A 21,862-nucleotide genomic window follows, 5' to 3' on the forward strand; every position below is an offset into this window, starting at 1 on the left:
TGCCAGCACAACAAGAACTTCACTGCTTACTGAGTTCAGATGCAATGGCAGAACTCTTTAAGCAGGAGGAGGAATTGAGTGCAAAAATCCTTCAGATAAGGTTCAAGGAGGAGGTCTTGAATACAGCCAATGCTAGTTCCACTTTCTAAACCAATAAGGGTAATATAAACTGATTTCACCTTTAGTATGCAACCAATGCACAGAACGCAAAGCGAGCCGAATATGGTCACAGTAGCTCAAATCACTGAGGAATTGTGCAACTGTATTCTGACCAAGTAGAAGATAAGTCATGCTGATAAAGCTAGCTTAGAGGAAATTACAAATGTCTGATCCATACAAATTGGAAGAAGAAATATTTTCACATGGCCAGCCTAAAAAAAAATTATGTTTTTGCTCTCCAACTTTTACACTTGCCTTTTTAAAAAAACCTTACCCATCTTTTCTTAAGTCTAGGAAAAGCAGACACTATCAATATTTCTCCTAAAAAATACTGTGGCTCTCAAATATTTATTTCAACTGGGATCCTCAGCATGGGAAGAGTCTATAATATTCAGACGTGAATGCCAGCAACTTCAGTGTCTCTGTGATAGAGAAGTCAAATGGATAATTTGTAGAAATTTTAAGGCCGCAATCCTGCCAATGTATAATGTATTTGTTTAATTTAAAACATTTCAATCATCTCACTGAAGTGAATGAGACAACTCATGATTTAACTCAAATGATGGTACATTGTAGCAGGATCAGGACCTTTAGTTTGAAGATCATTATTCAGTATAATTCCAATAGTCTGGCATTCATATGCTTATTGAACAGATACTTAAGTAATTAATTAATATAATTTCTGTATCCTTTTGAGACAAGACAAGCCACTAGCACTTGAGATTAATTTATTGTCAGTCCTTCCAATTTGTGTATGAAATTAACATTTTCAAGTTAATTCTTTCACATTTATCTGCAACTATTTAATCTTCTGAGAACTGCATATTCCATAACCACCATGCCCTTCAAAAATTATTCATTCTATTTCTTAGAACTTTGAGAAATCAAGATATGATTAATCTTAAAAATCAGAGATAAAAGCCACTAAATAACAATTAATAATAACATGCTTTTTTAATAAATCTCATCGATGTAGTACATTTAGCAAAGAGAGCAACAAAAAGTAAGAAAAAGCTATATCAATTTTTACCCAATGACATTTCTGAAATCAACATTAGTCAAGAACACAGTTATGCAGAGTTATTTTGGACTACATTCCCTGGGCTTTTCATGGGACTGAGAGAGGAACCAGACACAATGTCCTACACTCATTGGTATTTATGTGCCATTATCCATAAAAACAGTGCCTCTAAGAATTAATACTTCAAGGAATTGTATTGAAACTGTAGGTGTGCATGTGCATGTATTTTAACACATTATACCCTGAACCAACTATTCCTGATCACACCATTTTTACATTTATTAAAGTGAAGGAATACAAAATACTGGCTAGTGACAGGCATAGCATGGACAAGCACAGTATAAAGTTCTCTGCCAATTAATTTCAGGCCTAATTTTCAACTTACCCACTCCTCCTATTTTAGATGTCTCCTCAATAGTATCTCCTTAACATTATTCAGGGAATGTCAACAAATGTCTGCTACTTATTCAGGCTTAACCACCAAACTTACTTCCATTTGTTGATAAAGCTAGAATATCCGCCAACACATTAGAAAACTGATTTGCATTTAGATACCATACATTATAATTCTATACTGTATATTACACCACAACACCCACAAAACCTCTTACAATAGCCAGACACTTTTATATTAACTTATCATTGCCTGATTTGAGGACTTCACAAATATTTATAAATTACAAAGTATCATTGTGGATTTATAGCTAAACCCCAAGGCAAAAGAAGTCTTGCAGAGGAATTTGAATTGAAATACAACAAACTTGACAGGTTTTAATTTTACACTGAATCTTAATTACACATGGAACCATAAACATGTATATTAGATAAACATGTTGCAACAGCACATGTGATTTAAAATCCTATGACTCAGATCAATATTAGAAAGATACCCCAAACTCAATTAACATTTTCCATATCCTCAAGATCATCAAATTTTTAAAATAGGAAGGCACGTTTTTTAGGTATTCATTAATATATATTTACGTATAATAATATTCTTATGAGAATTATGCTACACATGTTTTTATTGAACCCAAGCACAAAGGTAGCAAAACACTAATGTTCTTTCATGTCTTTCAAAGAAAACTTTATCATCATCATCAATCATTCTCACACAGGATGACATTAGCACAATGTAAAGAACAGCATTACATGATTGGTACTTACCTAGTTGGGTCTCCTGAATCGTCAGTTTACTTTCCAAAGGGTGCAAAAGCTTTGGTGGTTTATCTGTAAGTGGTGCTAGAGGGGAGAAATCATATGTATATAATTATTCTGGATATTATACATTATACAATATTGTTTGACATTTGCATACGTCATCTAATATGCCACCCTTTATTTAATTAAAATGTACACAGATTATGTACATGCATTCAGATGTTATGATGTGTATATTGTTTTCTAGCTGTAAGATAAATACATCACTTATAAATAGCATTTTTCATACTCAAGGTACTATTTAGATCTTGTCAAGGATTTTTGCACATAAGTTTTTTTTTTTTACCAAAAATATGTATCTGTCAAACTTTCCACAACATAACAAACATTTTTTGTTTTTTCAGAAAAAAATCTGACAAGTTTATAGATGTTTAATATTTATTTTAATAAAAATTGTGTATGAGAACATATTTGTTTACTGAAACCACAATTTTTAGTAATCAAAGGTGTTTGTTAATGATTTCCAACACAATTTGGACAAAAATATCAATTAGAATATTAGTAAAAGGATTAATGACACTTTTGAGAAAAGTCAGAAAACAAGTCAAGTTTTGAAATCTGGGAAATTGAAATAGTTTAGAAGTATCAAGATTTTCCACAAACATATTCTTCCATTTTTAGTCTTCCTTAATACTAGAGCAGTTAGACATATATTTAGGCATTTTCAATCTACACAATAAGGTCTGATTCTGTAAGTTACCACAAACCACCTCCAAATTGCTGTCTGAGAGCACTGATGGTTTTTGACAGCTGGTAAAAAGGAGCTTATCAAATTGTAGGTTCGACCCCTAACGTATTATCTTTATGTACATTATTTTCTTTTAAAAAAGCAAAGCTCAAACGTCAAATCATGCAGACATATTGGCACTCTTATCTTATTCATCTACCGACTTAATTGACCGAATCCACATTAATTATTGTTATTGTAAATAAGTCTTGCTTTTACTGATCTCTGACCGAAACACAGGAACATTTTTTTCTTCAATACCAGCAATATATGTCCATAAGAAAACCTTTCACTTTTTTATAGACACTCACACATTTTGAGTTGCTTTACTTTTTAATGACTACTGATTTTAGATTCTTTAATAGATAGTGTGGTCTATCATTGATTTGAAGCATATTTGACATGAGTTTATAATCTTTGTTCCATCCAGGTTGTCAGAATCACTACTCCTCACCCTGCATCGAGTTGGCACTATACACACAGATATGTGTTTGTCCTACTGAGTCTCCTCACTTTCCGTGAACTGAATGATGGTAGAAGTATTTTAGATAATCAGTTAGCTACTTTGCCTTCATTATGCTTTTTTGTGATCTCTGACTCAAATACCCATGTACCCTGAAATCCATCATAACAATTTTTCAACTCTGCAGCAAGCACAGAATTGATTGTTTAAGAGGGGCTGAACTTAAAAAGTTTCCTCTCTACAGATTCTCCCTCTCCTCCACTTCTCTGTCAGGGGCCAGGCTGGTTAGATATCTGGAATGCTGACCCAGTCATCACTGTTTAGGCATTGGGTCAAGTCTTTATGTCTAAAAAACATCAAAAGAGCTACAGCTGATTCACAAAATCTTGGTAGATCCTTCCAACAACAGTTCTTTTACCTTTGTGCAAATGCATTTTGCACTTACTGGGTTAAACCTCTTAGGCAGCCCACAGTTTTTGAAAGGCTTTACTTTACTGGAATGTATATTACTTTAGAATGTGTTGAATCTGAATTCATTTATTCTCTCTTTGTCTCTCTTTCTGTCTCATTCTCTGGAAGGAGGTCAAGTGAGTGGGAGGAGAAAGAAGTTAAGTTTCTGGGATATGACTTTTCTTAAGTACTTATATTGGTTTAAACTGCAAAGTTAGTCATTCACCTTTGTTAACTGCTCTTTAAAGACTTATAAGTCTGTCATTTAAATGTAGCTATGCCATAGTTTATGGAAATTATCAAATCAATGCTTACTTACCAGTACCTATTTTGAGGTTCTCAATCTCTTTTAATAGTCTCCAAAGCAAAGTTCTTTCATTGCTACACTATACACTTCATTGGTATAACCACTTTTCTTGAGTGTGTGAAAAACGTGTATCTGAATGTCAAGTTAAATTGACCTAATCCCTGGGTGAGACAGCACTAGTTTGAGGGCAGCATTCTCCTTCTCACCTAGCTACCACCTCTTAGAGAGTGGAGTACCTACAGTGACAGAAGCAGTCCTCCCAATGGCATATGTAATGTCTTCACTGAAATGCTACAATGGCACCACTGCAGTGCTTTAAGTGTAGATGAGATCATAGTAACTGGTAGAGATAATCTGAGTAAGAAAGGCACCCAAGTTACACAGCAACAGATCCACATTTCAGTTTTCTTTACATTACTTCCCTGAGGCATTGGAACTAAGGTAGCAGGAGCTAAGGTAGCAGTTTTCTGTAAATATCCATAACTACAGAAGATCACTTTAGTGCAGCAGGGATTAGGGATGTTAATCTCATAAAGCCCTGTCATTATGCCCAGGGACATTTATCTGAAGCATCAGACTTGCTTATAGCAGCTCTAGGATTATCAGAGAAGATGCAGCTTCAGTAAGTATGTTTTAATATTTATTTAATTTGTATATAATAAATTGGTCATTGCAACTACAAGTATAACAAAGAGGATAACTCTGCTGAATGGCCATTTAAGAAGATACATTCTGTGGGCAGTCAAGTTTACATCCATCATTTAATGGGGTAACCACAATGCATCCACCGTAGGGCCTCAATTTTGGGCCAAGTTCCCATTTCTTTATGCTGCTAAGAATGAAAATTCCTCATGGAACCCTATACTCAGGTCTACCAACAGGGAGGGGGAAGGAGGGAAAGGCAGCGACTTCCATGGGTCTGGCAATTCAAAAGGGCCTGGGGCTCCTGGCTGCCATCGCCACTACTGCAGCAGAGAGCGCTCAGGCCCTTTAAATCCTTGAGTTTAAAAAGCTCTATAATGGAGCTATGCATATCTTACAAGTTACATTTTATGTGGCTTCAGACCAGCAATACCTGGGGCCATCTAGGGAAAACTCTTTGGGATGTATTCTTAATTGAGAGGATAGACTATTTCGAAAGCCAAAACATTTAACAAGTTCTACTCTACAGAATTTTCAGGCAGGTAAACTGAGGGGGAGGTGTCAAATAATTACCATAGTGTCCCAGTAGAATCTACATAAGTCCTGGCTCCTAGTCCTCTAACCGTACAACATTTTCTTCTACATATTCTTCAAAAACAAGAGAAATTGACAGAGCCTATATTTTAACTGGTTTCTTTAGCAGATTAAACACCTTATTTTCCTATTCATAAAGTTTGCTCCCAAACAATATCTAAGTTTTGCAACATACCACTAAATCTTAACACACAAAGCATTTTTGCAGTATTTGTATTATTTAATCAGTTTTACAAATAAAACCTTTTTTTCCCTCCCTTTATTTTTCATAGATATTTCAAAGAGTGACAAAAATGTCATGGGAGATTACACAAATTAATAACTTTTAGCAATAGCTGTTAACATAACAAAATGCTTTCAGTTACAGTTAAAATAGAACATACACCAGGAATTTTACTGGGAGAGCCCTTTTCTACATATTTTGCACTGGTATTACAAAGTTTGTTGTGCTACGGTAAAAAAAAATCAGTGCCCAAACAGGACTCCACGGTTGTCAACCATTATCAACATGCTATACTCCATAGCCCCTTCAAACATCTCAAGGAGAGAATTCAGATTCCTCCTTCCCAGAACCTCAGAATATCCCTACCAACTGAACTAATAAAAAATCTTCATTATCTGCTTTCCTTATAGGCTGATTATACACAACTGAACTATTCTAAAGCAGCAGAGGGCTGTTGTACTCATTCATATGTAGTTCTAATTCAAGCTATTCAGAATCTCTCAAGTTTTCTTCCAGCTCAGCTTCTCACTTTGCCAGGTCTCATGAGGCAGGCTCATTCATCATTAGTTCATGACTTCGCAATCCATTTTTGGGGTAATGACTCTAGTGTTACATTAGAACTTCACTGTAGGACTGAATAGGAGGAGGAAGGAAAGGAATCCCCTGAGCATAAGGGGAAGTATTCCCACACTGAATTATAAGGTAATGCATCTCTCCCCTCTTCTTGAAGCCCTCATCTTCCTCCCTATGTCCTCTCTATGTCGCTAAAGTAGACAGGATATGACCCTACCCACACAGGCAGAGGATCTCATGTTCCTCAAACATATTTCCTACTTTCCAGACAGACTTTTCAAGGTAGAGTTCCTGCTCAACAGGCAGTATTCCATGCCCTCTGCTGTTTCCTGGGATGACGGCAGAGATCTAGGAGCATGGAAAGAATGGGGCAAAGGACATCAAACAAGATAGGAGAAGAATGTTTTGTTCAATAGAGGGGACACAATGGATGCAGACTCCAGATGCAGTCACTCCTCCTTAGTATAATTAATGCTAGCGAGATTAGGCCAAGTTGACTGCTCTAAGAAGTGATTATTCTGTAGGCATGAAATGCCTCAGGATTTACAACTACACTAATGGTTATATACCTTTCATAAGTAGCAAGTATTGTAAAGAAAAATAAGAGAAACTGTAACAGGTAAATATCTGAAAGTTATCTGTTTAAAAATGTGAATAGTGTGAAAGTATGTTATGCACGTTGTATAGGTCTCACTACAGATAAGTCATCACTTACCAGAAGTCATTATACATGACAAAAGCCAAGATATCACAGTTTAGTGGACTGTAGAAGACAGCTACTAGCACTTCATTTTGTGCTTTATCTGTTAGGACAGGGATCCATAAACAGTGAAGATCATATTCTTCAAAGTTATCTGTGAGTCAGAAACAACCTGTACTATTTTTGACAGAGCACCATTCCTCCCTTTTTGCCCACTCATTCATTACTAAATATTATTATTTAAATATTCTGATTGTTTGAAACATCCCACCAGTTTCAGTTATAGCATCTAGGTCAAATTTATGCTCATAAATGAGCAATTCTAATTCATATTCCTCTTATTGGTTATCTCAGCTCCTAACATTAATGTATAGGAAATTCAAGAATTTCTTCACTTCTCGTCCTTTGTTTTTTGTTTAGTTACTCAACATCTTGATTTAGTTCTCAGTGCTCATAGAGTCCTTTTTAATTTATCCTTTCCTTTTTGCTGTTATTTTAACTCCTTTCAAAAAACTCTAGCCAGCATATTCACAAGGAGATTGGTCTCTTTCTTTTGAGGGGGATGCCATTGAAACTAGAGAAGATGGATCAATGTTGCACAGAAACAACACCCTACATCCTACCACTTGTCTAACTGACTCATTTCTAGAAGGTATGTCTTCCTTTGCTTGCAGGACAGGAAGAATCTCAGAGAAATTGTTTGAATATTCTTTTTCTTCAATATGCTTCTGAGTCCCCTGAAATCATTTTATATCCTACAATACAGTGTCACTAGTACCAATATGAGTTGTCACCAATAGATATTTGCCCAGAGACTGCAGAAGCCTTTACAGAGGTATCTCATTTCCTGGCTCTGCAAAAGCAACACACTATGTAGTTGTCTTCTGAATATTGAATCTCCAACAAGGATGGTCTGACTCCTTGGACAATTGGACAACTCTAATGGTGTGGAATTCTGAGTGCTTCTCTTGTCTCTGTTGACTGCAGTCTATCCTCAACCCTCTCCTACTATGTGGAATGCCACTATGATATCTTGCCTCTAGCGGTTATGAATTACCGGGGTTGTGTCTTGACTTCCTCTCTCTCACATTCCTTTCTATTCTTTGAACCTGGGGTACTGGTGGTTTCTGAACCTAGTTGTCTAAGATCTCCTTAATTTCTTATTCTTAGTAGTATCTCAGCTTGCCCTTCCAAGCCAAGTATCTTTTATCTTCAGGAAGGAAATAGAATGCATTTGATGCAGGACACTGCCACCACTATTTCATTGCTGTCCATTTTGATATCACAGTTCATGCTAAGCTTAGAAGGAAAGCCTCTAATGTTCAATTTCCAATGTCCCTCCAAAACTCCAATGTTAATAGCTTGTCTTCTCTGCTTACCTAAGTTCCAAAGGCTATATATAGGGCTATATAAGAAGTGCAAAGGCTGCACAAGAGCAAGATTTATAATTAAGCCAACCTGAAATGGACAACCCAACAATCTGCCAAAAACATTCTGCAAAATTGCCTGGAGAAAACTGGTTCAATTATTTAATCCAGCATTTCACAGATAGGTCAGCTGGATCCAGCATCACCTTAGAGGCATCAGGTATGTTAAGCTTCAGTAAGATGATTGGAATGGGCCCATATGTAATTTAGTTATCTCCATGGCTGATTTAAGATATGATGATATGTTTTGAAAAAGGTGTGAAACAGCATGTATTTAGAAAGAATTCTGTCTCTGGCTTTAATCTCATAGTTTTCATCACCCCTTCCTTTAAAAAAATAATTACTCAAGATATTTGAGTGAAAACAGGATTATGGTTTCTTAACAGTTCATCTGCTACTGCTGCTTATTTCACTCCTGAAGTCATAATCCCCTTTGTGACATCAAAAATTGTTTCTACAATAACAATTCTGAAGTTGGAAATAGAAGAAAGAGAAGCAGCAGCAGCAGGAGTAGATTAAGAAACAAAGATCCTGTTATCATGCAAATGTTTGTAGCAATAAAAATCTGGAACTAGAAATACAAAATGTAGGCAAAGATGCAGGAATATTTGTAAACAGTAATTCTCAACGTTAAGTAAATGTGGCCCCTAATGACCAAAGACAGCTGGGATACTGGGGGAGAGGAGCACGTGTACAACCAGATGTTGGGTTTATCATTATCTGTTCATTTCTAATTGAAGCTGACATGACATTTGAGCCAGCCCTGTGAATTCAGGGAAGCTATAAAGCTGCACATATTACTTCTTTTTTTCCTATTAGCTTTCTTGAACATATACAACAATTCTCAGTGGCCCTCAACAGAAAGGCTCAGATAATCAAAATACTGTCATCACAAACTATAATAAAGTCTGAACTAAAATTAAAAAAAATAGGATGCTGAGCATATACAGTTAAAATAGAACAATGAAATATCACCCCAACATCTTTACAGGATCAGTCTTCCCATCTGATGGATTTACAATTAGATCTTAATAAAGAAAAAAAGAATTTTAACTCTAAAGACTTTTAGTTGCAGGACAAAATCCAAAGCGAGTGCACAATTGTACTCTCAAATGTACATGGTTGTCTCAACTTCAGTATTGCCATTTTTCTATATCCAAAGAACCCCAACAACATGAATAGCAGAAAAGTGGCACCATATAGCTCTGAGAAAAACATTTTGCTCTAAAGAATTTTTCTGTACTGCTCTATTCTATTCTAGCTCCTGTACTGTTCCTATTACACTGGTATCAGAGAGTCTATTAACTGAGTGAGTAATGTTCAGAACTGATGGCTGGTTGTCAGAAACATTTCCTTAAAATATGTGTATGAGTGCACTCACACCCACAGTGTCATAACACTGAAAGAATGGCACTGTAATAAATAAATAAAATAATAATAATAATAATACATTGCTATGGTTGAAATATCACTGCTAAAAGGTACATATTCCAGTCCAGTAAGCTATAATATCTGCTTCAGAATATGACTAATCTCTTGGGTAGACTGTAAAACAGCAATGTTCAAGTTATAACCAAGCAAGAAAGAAAATCCTCATATGGACTTTAAAAAAAAATCTTTTAACCATTTCTATATGTTTAAACCAGTTAATGATAGGTTTACTAGCAATGTAACGTACAGGGCCTCGCTCAGAAGTGGAGATGAATAAAGGATGTAAATTATGCCCATTTGTGAAAAAAGAGCCATTTTCAAGGATGTTAATTCATACTGGGATTCACTGTTGTAGAATTGCTCAGGCATAAAATCCTTTCATACTGCGTGAGTTGGCCAAAATGATGGTTCAGATCTATAAAAGGTGCACAAAAGAGATGACAAAGGGTGGACAGGATAAAGGTTCATAAAATCATGAATGGTGTGAATGAAGTAAATAAGAAGCACATTTACTCTTTCTTATAACACATGAACAAGGTGTTACCAAATGAAATTAATACTCTGAAATAGCTTAGGTCGAGATAGAACATCTACACTACAGGAAAGCCTGGAAATTAGTCCGAGGCAGGCTCTCCTAATATGGACATGTGACCTCCATTTAGAGCCCCAGGAACCGGTGGGGAATAATTAATGGCTTAGAGGAGGAGCTATTTTAAAATAGCAGCAGTGGAGCATCTATACTACTTTTATTCCAAAATAGCTATTTTGGAAGAGGTTTTATTTCTCATGCAATGAGGTTTGCAAACACCAAAATAAGCTGCCTGTTATTTCAAAATTATTTTGAAATAATGGGATGACTGTGTAGATGCTCTTATACATATTATGGAATAACAGACGTTATTCTGAGATAATGCTGCTGTGTAGAAGTACCCTATGGGTATGTCTAGACTACATGGCTCCATTGACAGAGCCACGTAGATGAGGTTTCTAGACACAGGGAAATGAAGTGGCGATTTAAATAATCGCCGCTTCATTTACATCAAAATGGCTGCCGTACTGTGCCAATCGGCTGTTTGGCGGCACAGTGCAGTAGTCTGGACATTCCACAGTCGACAAGGGAAGCCCTTGTCGACCGCCCCGTTATGCCTTGTGGAACTGGCACAGCGCGGCAGCCATTTTGATGTAAATGAAGCGGTGATTATTTAAATCGCTGCTTTGTTTCCCTTTTTCGAGTACACTAATCTACATGGCTCCGTCGACGGAGCCATGTAGTTTAGATGTACCTTATATGTCCCATAGTCTCTAGTTTGGCCTACATATATTTGCAGTAAGAACTTGTAGATTTTTTTGTCTTCCTCTATATCCATTTATTATGTCATGACCATATAAACAGAGAAATGGTGATAATGATCCACATAGCTCAATAGCTTGTCTTCTGACATTGGTTGCTGGGAGATGCTTCAAAGAGAATGTGCAGAACAGGGTAATTATCAAATAATCCACCTGTTGTCCAGCTGCATCTTCTTGAAGATGTTTAGGGACATCCAAGTTTGGGTTTGAGTCACTGACCATTTTGGCTAACAGTCACCGAGGGAGCCATTCTTCCAAATTTATCTTTAAAAACAAATCCAATTATACTCTTGGCCTTCATAAGATCCCCAAACAATAATTCATGCACCATCATAAATTCTGTATTTACCTTTCCTGAGACTGCTTTCTGCATCCAGTACTTTCATATTATCCTTTACGTTTTCCCTATTTTTAAAATACTGAATACAGTTATCACATAGTAAAGCCCTCCTTAATTAAATCAAAGTTCATGCTATTTTCTTTGTAACATTAAAATAATTACTGTTCAATTATCCATTTTGATTAGCTTCATGAAGTTCTTTCTGCATAATCTTCAGGTAATTATACAGGTATCTGAATTCTCTTGTTCAGTTTCCCTTCTTCCATTGCCAGTATGTTCTCTAGACTTTCGTCTTTCCTTTTCCTATCATCCTGTCCTTGGGTTTCACTATCTGCTATGATTTTTCTCAGCAAATTATCTATAGTTACTATACCTGGAATTTCCCCTTGTAATGTCTGTAATTTAGATTTTTCTCCAAGACACTTGGAGTGTGTATTTCTCTTAAGATTTTTTTTACAGTAAAATATTTATTTTTAATGCTAAACAAGAGATTAAAAATCCTACCTATACCACATTTCTGACCTTCTGATTAGCTTTGTGATTTCCCTCAGCTTTCTCCTGTTTAAAGTTAGGGCAGAAAATGATCTTGGAAAATGGAAGCTTATGAAATATAAACTCTGGATGTTCACTGGTATTTTTTTTCAGGTTTCTGATAATGATGTCTGTCATGAGACCCAGGTAGAAGAACAGTATCCTCTGTCTTCTGCCCACTTTCAAGTCTTCTAGAGAGCTCAGATTTAACAACTCTGCATTTCAGGTTTTACATACAAGATTTTGTTTCCTTTATCCACATTTTCCTGGAATCTCGGAATGCTGATCACATTCTGCCTTCTTTAATTTAAACTTCATCTCTCTCCCATTCTCTGTGCTCCAAAAGCATCACACCGTTCTTCAGATCAGTCCCTCTCTCACTTGTTTCTTCTAGGCCAGTTTCTCTCACAGTGACTTGATTTCCCAAGTCAATTTATTCTGGGATTCTGATGTTTAAAAGGTAGGTACGAATTATGTATAGGTACTCATTATACTCGCGATTTTACGGTAATCCCCAGCCTTGTAGTCACTTGGGGCAGGGGCTAGGGTGTCCCCACTCTGGGGTACTCTCTGCACACTGCATGCTTTCTTGACCCAGTGATCATTTCATACAGTTCAAAGCAAATACAATTTATTAAACAACAGATTAAAAAGAAAAGAATAAGGAAAAAGGAGAAAGGTTAAATGAGAACACATAGTCCTGCTCTGTAGCGTGGGTACATCACAAACAGCAGTCTGCAGAGTGTAAGGACAGTTCAGAATCTGTTCCTTATAGGTTCCAGGGCTCTTTCTCGGGCCCTGGCTGTGCTGCAGGAGGGGCTGCAGGTTGGACATGCTTGCTCTGGCAGTGACCACATGGCCTCAGGCTCTAGGTAGCAGGATCCCTCTCCCAGTTGGAGTTACAATCCCTCTCCAAGTCTGGCCTGCAGGGCCTCTTGGCTGGTGGCATGTCCCTGCCCAGAGCCTCTTTTCCCCCCTTTGCTGGTCCCAGCTGCTCACTACACCCAGCTGCAGATTGTGCTGCTTTGCCAGACTTCAGCTCCTTATGTTGCTTCTCTGACCCATTTGGCTCTCTGGTCACTGCACGTCTGCTGCTCACCACAGGGTCTGCACTCCTTGGGCTATGTGTGTGGCTCTGTCACTGCAGGTCTGCCCCTTAGCGCAGCTTATACTCAGGCTGTGTGTGCCTGGCTATGACATTGCCATTGCAGGCCTGTCTTGCCACTTAGCTTGCTTTTTCTGCTGCTCTTCTCAGCTCTCTCTCCTTTTCCTCACAGAGACCCAGAAAATCCCAGCTCACACGGAGGACGGGACCTGGCCTTCTAATTCTCCAATTGATCTGTCCAATCTGTCAATCAGGCTGAGCTGGAGTGTTGGCCTCTTCCCATTGTCCCTGTCAGCCTCAGGGCCCTGATTTCTCATGGACCCTTCCCCTTTTGGTACTGGGAGCTGGCCCCTTACATATGGATGATGGAGCAAAGGTTTATGATAAATGGCATCACATAGCTACACAATTGATCACACAGGTGTCACTGCCCCCCACACAGTCTTATACCCACATTGAATGCATATGGTTTTTCCTGGTAGAAGTCTAGCCAAAGGAGAATTAACTAGGCACAATTTTTGTCCAAAGCCCTGTTTGAAGTGTAACCACCTTGATAGTAGTTTCCTCTCCAGTCCCCATAGAACTTCTCTATTTTTACATGGTTGTATGATATCAAAGTCTATCATAATGCATTATTTTAAAAGCAATTACCAAGAAAAAATAATCCCCAAAGGGAACAAATATGCCTAGGAGCAAGAGAACCCAGTTCTCTTTAAATAAAATTTGCTATGCATATAAAATTAATATGGTGAATGCTGTTATATTACTTCTTCTATCAGTGTGTATATAGTATGTAACTTGACAACACACTGAGATTTGACATTGTAAGATTTGCTCTGAAAAAAACCCACAAACCTTCCAGAATTGGTAGTTCCACAACTATAAATTTCCTCCCAGTTGGTAGTTACACAACTATAAATTTCCTCTTCTATTTATCTACTGTTTATTTGAAAGAGTTTGTCTGGGAGCAAGACTTACTGACCATCCACCTGTTTGTTCAAGAACTGGACCTAAGTAGTAGGAGCTAGGACCAACAAATTTGGTAGGCTGCTTCCTCTCCTCATAACTGAAAACAAAGTAAGGACTTGATTTGGCATGGAAAATGGGATGCGCCTGAAATGCAGTTGTTTTTCATAACGTGGAAAGGGAGGGAACTGCTAACAGTTACATTGTGTAATGACCACAGTGGGCAACAAGGGGCCAGAGATGGGGACCAAAACAGCTATATCACCATTGGAGCACTAGGGGCAGGGATGGAGGCAAATTTCCCATCCACTGCCCTGGCCAGCACAGCCTCCACTGTGACCAGCCCTGGAGAGAACACTCCCAGTCAGTGTAGCCCCTGCTGAGGCCAGCCCCATGAGGGAAGCCACCACCCGACCAGTGCCACCTCTGCCCCAGGGAGCTGCTGCTTAGCCAGCACAGCATCTAATGGCTCCCGTACTCCCTATACCCTCATCCCCCAGCCCTGGCCCCACCCCCACACCTCTGCATGGCCGGCTTTAGTCCAATTCACCTGATTCCCCTGCGCCCTAAAGCTAGAGGGCCCCGTGCCCTAAACCCGGAAGTGTGCTGGGAGCGCTGTAGGGGGGAAGTCGGACCCTGGGTTTGGCTGGCAGGTAAGACTCTGTCCTGTAGCTCAAACAAACTTTGTGTGTGGGTGGGTTTTTTGGTGAACAAAAAAATCCCAGCTGCCTGGGCTGCATCGAAACAGTTCGAATTGGACCCCATACTTCCCAAAGCCAGCCCTGCATCTCTGGTCCCCTACCTTGAAGGACCCAAGGAATGCTGGGTAAATCTTCAAGTAAACAATATAATACATTTCTATGATAAAAAAATCAAAAGGGAAAGCCAAAAGCAATGACATTACTATTGAAATTAATTCTCTGCTAAAATGGACCTAGTCCAAATGACAATTAGAAAAAAATTTCCAAGTGGAGAGAGATTGATAAAAAAACAATATAGAAAAGAAATGTAGAAAAATAAAGATTAAACTGCATCATTTCACTTTCTGGTTCTACATTCAGGAACTAAATTACATTTCTTCAAACAACAGTTGATCAGAAATTTTGCACAATTTTTGATGGAAATGTAGTTTCTGTAAAACTAAAATTTTACAGGGGAAGATTCAGTTCTCAACATAAAAATGTTCTACTTGTTAAACTGGATGGAAACATTTTCTTTCAGATCAACTTGATATTAATTTATGTCCACTGAAGCATCAATGGTGCCTCAAAGATATTGTAGTTTGAATACATTTGTCTTTTTTATGGGCTTGGGAGCTTGGGTACACTCCATCTCCAATGATGCACTATGGCAGGGGTGGACAAAAGGGCCTTCACGGGCCGGATCCAGTCTGCCAAGCAGGTTGATCCAGCCCATGGAGACCTTGACGCCCATCTGCCCCCATGCCAATTAGGGCCTGGGGACAGAGGAGCACATGAAACTTCCTCCCGCCCTGTGAGGAACATGTGGCAGTTCAAAGTGCTACGCGCTCCTTTCAGCGTGGAGGAGCTGTCACGCGCTCCCCAACCTCCAAACCCTGATTGGCCTGGGGGCAGAAGAGTGCAGGAAGCCTCCTCCCATCATGAAAGGAGCACATGGCACTTTGAAGTGCCGTGCACTCCTCGCAGGGCTGTGGCAAGGCAAAGGAAGCTTTTTGCAGCTCCCCTGCCCCCAGGCCCTGATTCGTCTGGGGATGGGGAGAGCATGAAGCCTCTTCCCACTTTACCCCTGCCCTGCGAGGAGCATAAAGCACTTCAAAGTGCCATATGCTCCTCACAGGTTGGGAGGCGGCTTCGCATGCTCCCCCTCTCCACTCCCAGGCCAATCAGGGCCTGGAGATGGGGGAGCTGCGTGAAGATTCCTTCACCCTGCTCCCACCCTGCATGAGCGTACAGCACTTTAAAGTGCCGTGAACTCCTCACAGGGTGGGAGGAAGCTTCCTGGGCTCCTCCGCCCCCAGACCGTGATAGGCTTGGGGGTGAGGGAGCGTGGGAAGCCTCTTCGCACCCTGCCAGGGGCATGGGTGCCTAATGGGAAGGAGGGAAAAGGGGCTCCCCCACCCTCAGACCAATCATGGTCTGAGTGTGAGATAGCCCAAAAGCATCCTGGCCCTGCCCCCTTCTGGGTTTAGGGCCCACCCTTTTCAGGTGGCTCAGGGCCACTTCAAACATTTTTGAAGTGGCCCCCAGCCCAAAATTATTGCCCACCCCTGTATTATGGTCTTCCCTCTGGCAAAAATCACCCTGATACTATAAGAATCCTATGACCATAGTGCATGACAAGAGATGTGTGTTTAGGAAGCTGGATATAAAAGAGAAATGAAGCATGAGGCACCTGAACTCAAATAAGTTTACAGGATACGTCAGGCAGATGTAGTTCAATGTCAAATGAAGCTGAAACTAAACATTTTGATTTAGTTAAAAATAATGTTGCACACCTGAATCAACTAATTATTTCATTTAGAGCAAATATATGAAAATGAATTTTTCAACATTTACAAAATATTTTGTAACTTTCTATTACACACACACACACACACAAAGTTCAGAGACAAAAGCAAAAGTCAAAAATACCAAAACATTTTCGCTGGATGGAAATGCAAATTTTCTACAAGCTGCAGTCAAGAACTAAAGATTTTGTAGAACATCATGCAAAAATGTGTCGGACCATTTTGAGCTAAACTGGGGTACATTTTCAAAAGTGAATTAGGCATAGAGAGTACAATTTTCAAAAGTATCTAATGATTTAGAAGGTTAAGTTCTGTTTTCAAAAGAGACCTTAGCGCATAGGTGTAGAGTCAGGCATATAACTGATCTTTTGGTGCAAGCACCAAACAAAAAAAATACTTGGTTTCATTCCAAAAAAGGTTTGGAATTTGTCAGTGTAGCAGAAAAGTTCCTAAAGGCTGTAAAATAGATGGACATGGACAACACCACGCTGCTTTTTTAAGCTGTCCCTGAAAACATGTTCCCACCTGAAGCCAATCAGGTCAGAAATTATCAATAGTTTTTGGTTGCCCCAAACTGCATTTTTCAGCCTATAAATTATTCATCAGAAATGTTCCCAGCTCTGCATAGAAGCTTAAGTCTCAGATTTTTACAGGTATTTAGGGATTTCGCTCTTAGCATTGCAAATACAAACTGATTTAGAAACCTAAATCTCACTTTTAAAAAGGATTTAAAGATTGAGGATCCTAAAACATGGAGGTGTTGCAACACAGAATCACAATGCCAAAATGCTTTTAAAGTATGGGCCTAAATCTTATTGAAAGTCAATGGGCCTCACGCCTCAAAATGCTAAAATAATTTTAAAAATGTGACAAACACTTTTGACAATTTTACTATTAGGGTCAGATTCACATAGGTATTCAGGGATAAATAGCTACATACTATTTTTGAAAATGTTCTTAAACAAGTTAGATATCTAACTCCCATTACAAGACATTCTGTTTTGATCTTTAAATGATACAACATAACCTACTCTTCTTTTTCCTTCAGATTTTAATGGAGAATTCAAACATCACTGTGGAAACCAGACATTTTCCATTAAATTGTGTTTAGTAAAAAACTCACACTCTTTTTTTGGTAAAAAACCATCTAGATAGAAACATTTGGAACAATGCTCTTACGAATGAATGAGAAATCAGTGGCAAAGAATCTGGGTATAAAGTCTACATCTAATTTGCTTTATGTGCAGGTATATCCCAGTCCTGATTCAAAGGACTGACTGTTTCTCTGAAAAGTTCAAATGTGCCTGACCTTCCACTTTGCTCTAGTAGCTTTAGATGAGGATGATTAAACTTTTCAAAAATATTCAGATAGCAATAAAACAAAACCTATTCACTCTATATATACTGATAGTCTTACAGAATCATAGAATCATAGAACTGGAAGGTCATCAAATCCAGCCCCCTGCTCTAGGCAGGACCAATTCCAACTAAATCAACCTGGCCAGGGCTATGTCAAGCCGAGACTTAAACACCTCTAGGCATGGAGACTCCACTACTTCCCTAGGTAAACCATTCCAGTGCTTCACCACCCTCCTAGAGAAACAGTTTTTCCTAATATCCAACCTGGACCTCTCCCACCACAGCTTGAGACCATTGCTCCTTGTTCTGTCACTACTGTGAACAGCCTCTCTCCATCCTCTTTGGAACCTCCCTTCAGGAAGTGGAAGGCTGCTATCAAATCTCATCTCACTCTTCTCTTCTGCAGACTAAACAGACCCAAGTCCCTCAGCCTCTCCTCATAAGTCTTATGCTCCAGCCCCCTAATCATTTTGGTTGCCCTCCGCTGGACCCTCTCCAATGCATCCACATCCTTTTTGTAGTGGGGAGCCCAGAACTGGACACAATCCTCCAGATGTGGCCTCACCAAAGCCGAATAAAGGGGAATAATGACATCTCTGGATCTGCTGGCAATGCTCCTCTTAATGCAACCTAATAAGCCATTAGCCTTCTTGGCTACAAGGGCGCACTGTTGACTCATATCCAGCTTCTCATCCACTGTAACCCCCCAGGTCCTTTTCTGCAGAACTACTACTTAACTGGTTGGTCCCCAGCTTGTAACTATGCTTGGGATTCTTCTGTCCCAAGTGCAGGACTCTAAATTTATCCTTGTTGAACCTCATCAGATTTCTTGTGGCCCAATCCTCCAATTTGTCGAAGTCATTCTGTACCCTATCTCTGCCCATAAGCTTATCTACCTCTCCCCCCAGCTTAGTGTCATCCACAAACTTGCTGAGGGTGCAATCCATCCCCTCATCCAGGTCATTAATAAAGATATTGAACAAAACCGGTCCTAGAACCGAACCTTGGGGCACTCCGCTAGAAACCGACTGCCATCCTGACATCGAGCCGTTGATCACTACCCGCTGGGCTCAGCCTTCTAGCCATCTTTCTATCCATCTTACCGACCATTTATACAATCCACATTCCCTTAACTTGCTGGCAAGTATATTGTGGGAGACCGTATCAAAAGCCTTGCTAAAGTCAAGGTATATAATATCCACTGACTTTCCCACATCCACCGAACCAGTTACCTCATCATGGAAGCTAATCAGATTGGTCAGGCATGACTTGCCCTTTGTGAATCCATGCTGACTATTCCTAATCACTTTCCTCTCATCCAAGTGCCTTAAAATGGGTTCCTTAAGGATCCCTTCCATGATTTTTCCAGGAACCGAGGTAAGACTGACCAGCCTATAGTTCCCTGGCTGGCAACCAGAGCACAGGTCTTAGAAAACCTGCTTCCTGTAACAGTAATCAAATGCTGTAAAAGTTATTTTTATTGGGGGAAAAAAGACAGCATTACATGTGTTGCAGTTTTTAGACATATTGAATGTAATTGTTATTGAAGGAGTTGAAAAAGTTGTATCTCTGGCATCTGCGAAGTTTGTTCCCAGGAAGTAATTTTAGTTTGGTAAGATTCTGTGCCCAGTGCTGATAGAACAAATAAATTGTCATCCAGCCAATAACTGTGGAAAGTGGCTATTTGATTATGATAATGAAATCTCCCTTTGGGCAGACAAAGATGCAAATAAATGTTATTATGCAGGGGTAGAAACCACCTCTTTCTTATGCATGGATCTACCTAAAAGCAGTTAGCCCTAATAGAGGCCTCTGCATTTGAGGATCTTTAATAGTCAGAAATAAAATAGGCCCCTGATTAGGCAAGGTTTATATAGTGCTGCTAAGCTAGCTTAAGGACACAGCACTACATAAGACAGAACAACTATCAGGAAGGGAGCCTCTCCACTGAGAATTAACTGTATACTCTTCCTCCTACAGCTCCTTTCCAAAGAAACAGCCAGTTTAAAAACAACAATTTTTGCTCTAAGCAATTGTGACTTTTTGCATGGTGTGTATGGACATATTTTAGAGTTTAGCAATGAATTTATCTGCTCACCTCTAACAAAAAGGTTGAACGACTCTCGTCTGGGACTCTCTGGTCTGGCAACATCTGTAGTCTGAAGGACTATGGATGTTGCTGGATCAGAGAGCCCCAGCCACAGAGGTCGCCAGCAGGTGGGTGGAGTTGATCTAGCAACCCAGCAGCCTACAGAGAGCCCAGCCAGCAGCCAGGCAGCTGCAGGATCAGCAGCTGGGAGTGGAGACCTACTTGGGGCAGGGAGCTCCAGCCAGTGGCTGGGAGTGGAGCCCCACTGATGGGCTAGCAGTGGAGATTCACTGGGGGCAGGAAACCCTGGTTGGCAACCAGAGCACAGGCTGGCTGGGAGCAGGGAGCCCCAGTCAATGGCTAGGTGCAGAGCCCTTCCAGAGGTAGGGAGCCTGGCTAGCAGCTGGGAGCAGATCCCTGCCAGCATGCTGGCAGCCCACAGGGCCAGCGACTGAAAGTGAGGTTGAGCTGGCAGCCAGAGCAGAATCGCATTGGGGGTAGGCAGCCCACAGGCCTGGCAGGCGGGGTCAGAGCCCCACCAGTGCTCTGGGGCCAGCAGATCTTGGCAGACAGGTTGGAGGGGAGCTCTGGAGGCCTGATCTCCCCTCATCCAGCAAACTTCCTTGTTTGGGACCACTCACATCCAGATGTTGTTGGACCAGGGAGGTCCAACCTGATGGGTAATACTTATGACAATAAATATTATCATAATTCTACCTAACATCCTTAAACTATGTGGGGCCAGATTTTAAAGGTACTTAGATGCTATGGGATTTTCAAAAGTGCTAGATACCTAATTCCTATTAAAATCAAAGGCAGTTAGATGCGTATTGTAGTAAAATGAAGGCCTAAACATAAGCCCATGCAGCACAGGCCTGGTTTGAGGCCTAGCTAACAATGGGCAAAACATAGCTAACAAAGCAAAGCTTAGATGCGAACAAGAGGCAGGCCCCAGATCACAGAAATTGGCACAAGCAGGACTGAGAGTGCAAAACACTAATTAGTAATAGGTCCAGGTGCAGAACAATAATTGGTACTGGTGATAAGTGGAAAGCACAGAATATCACTAGCTCACTAAAAAAAGACCTTGTTGCCCACTCCTCACAGATATAGACCCAGGTTCAAGAAAGGGTCTAAAATGACAGCATGATAAATAGAAATGATCTAGTCAAACCACAAGGTACAGGGATAGAAATGTAGCCCTGTTAGTCTGGTCTAGCTGAAACAAAAAGCAGTACCATGTAGCACTTTAAAGACTAACAAGATGGTTTATTAGGTGATGTGCTTTCGTGGGCCAGACCCACTTCCTCAGATCAAATTTTGGAAGAAAATTGGCATGACCATATATACCAAAGGATACAATCAAAAAAATGAACACATATGAAAAGGACAAATCAAATTTCAGAACAGAAGGAGGATGGGGGGGGAGGTAAATGTCTGTGAGCTAATGATATTAGAGGTGATAATTGGGGAAGCTATCTTTGTAATGGATAAGGTAATTAGTGTCTTTGTTAAGACCTAGGCATAAAGTGTCAAATTTAAGCATGAATGACAGTTCAGAGGATTCTCTTTCAAGTCTGGTGTTAAAATGTCTTTGAAGCAGGATGCAGGTAATCAAGTCGTTGAGACAATGCCCTTTCTGGTTGAAATGGCAAGAAACTGTTTTTTCTTTGTGATCCTGGAACGAGGTGTACCG

General features: G+C 39.8%; 1 protein-coding gene across 4 annotated transcripts in view; it reads right to left on the reverse strand.

The window, feature by feature from the left end:
* The window catches only part of IL1RAPL1 (interleukin 1 receptor accessory protein like 1), a 1,174,742-nt gene that overhangs the window by 250,117 nt on the left and 902,763 nt on the right, over positions 1 to 21,862 (reverse strand). For all 4 annotated transcript variants that reach the window (XM_075913279.2, XM_089774688.1, XM_089774689.1 and 1 more), the window contains one exon: positions 2,348 to 2,422. In XM_075913279.2, the coding sequence (XP_075769394.1) occupies positions 2,348 to 2,422 (75 nt within the window). The remainder of the gene's footprint in view (positions 1 to 2,347; positions 2,423 to 21,862) is intronic.

The sequence above is a fragment of the Pelodiscus sinensis genome, chromosome 1 (assembly GCF_052426305.1).
Source record: "Pelodiscus sinensis isolate ZL-2025 chromosome 1, ASM5242630v1, whole genome shotgun sequence".
Lineage (NCBI taxonomy): Eukaryota > Metazoa > Chordata > Testudines > Trionychidae > Pelodiscus > Pelodiscus sinensis.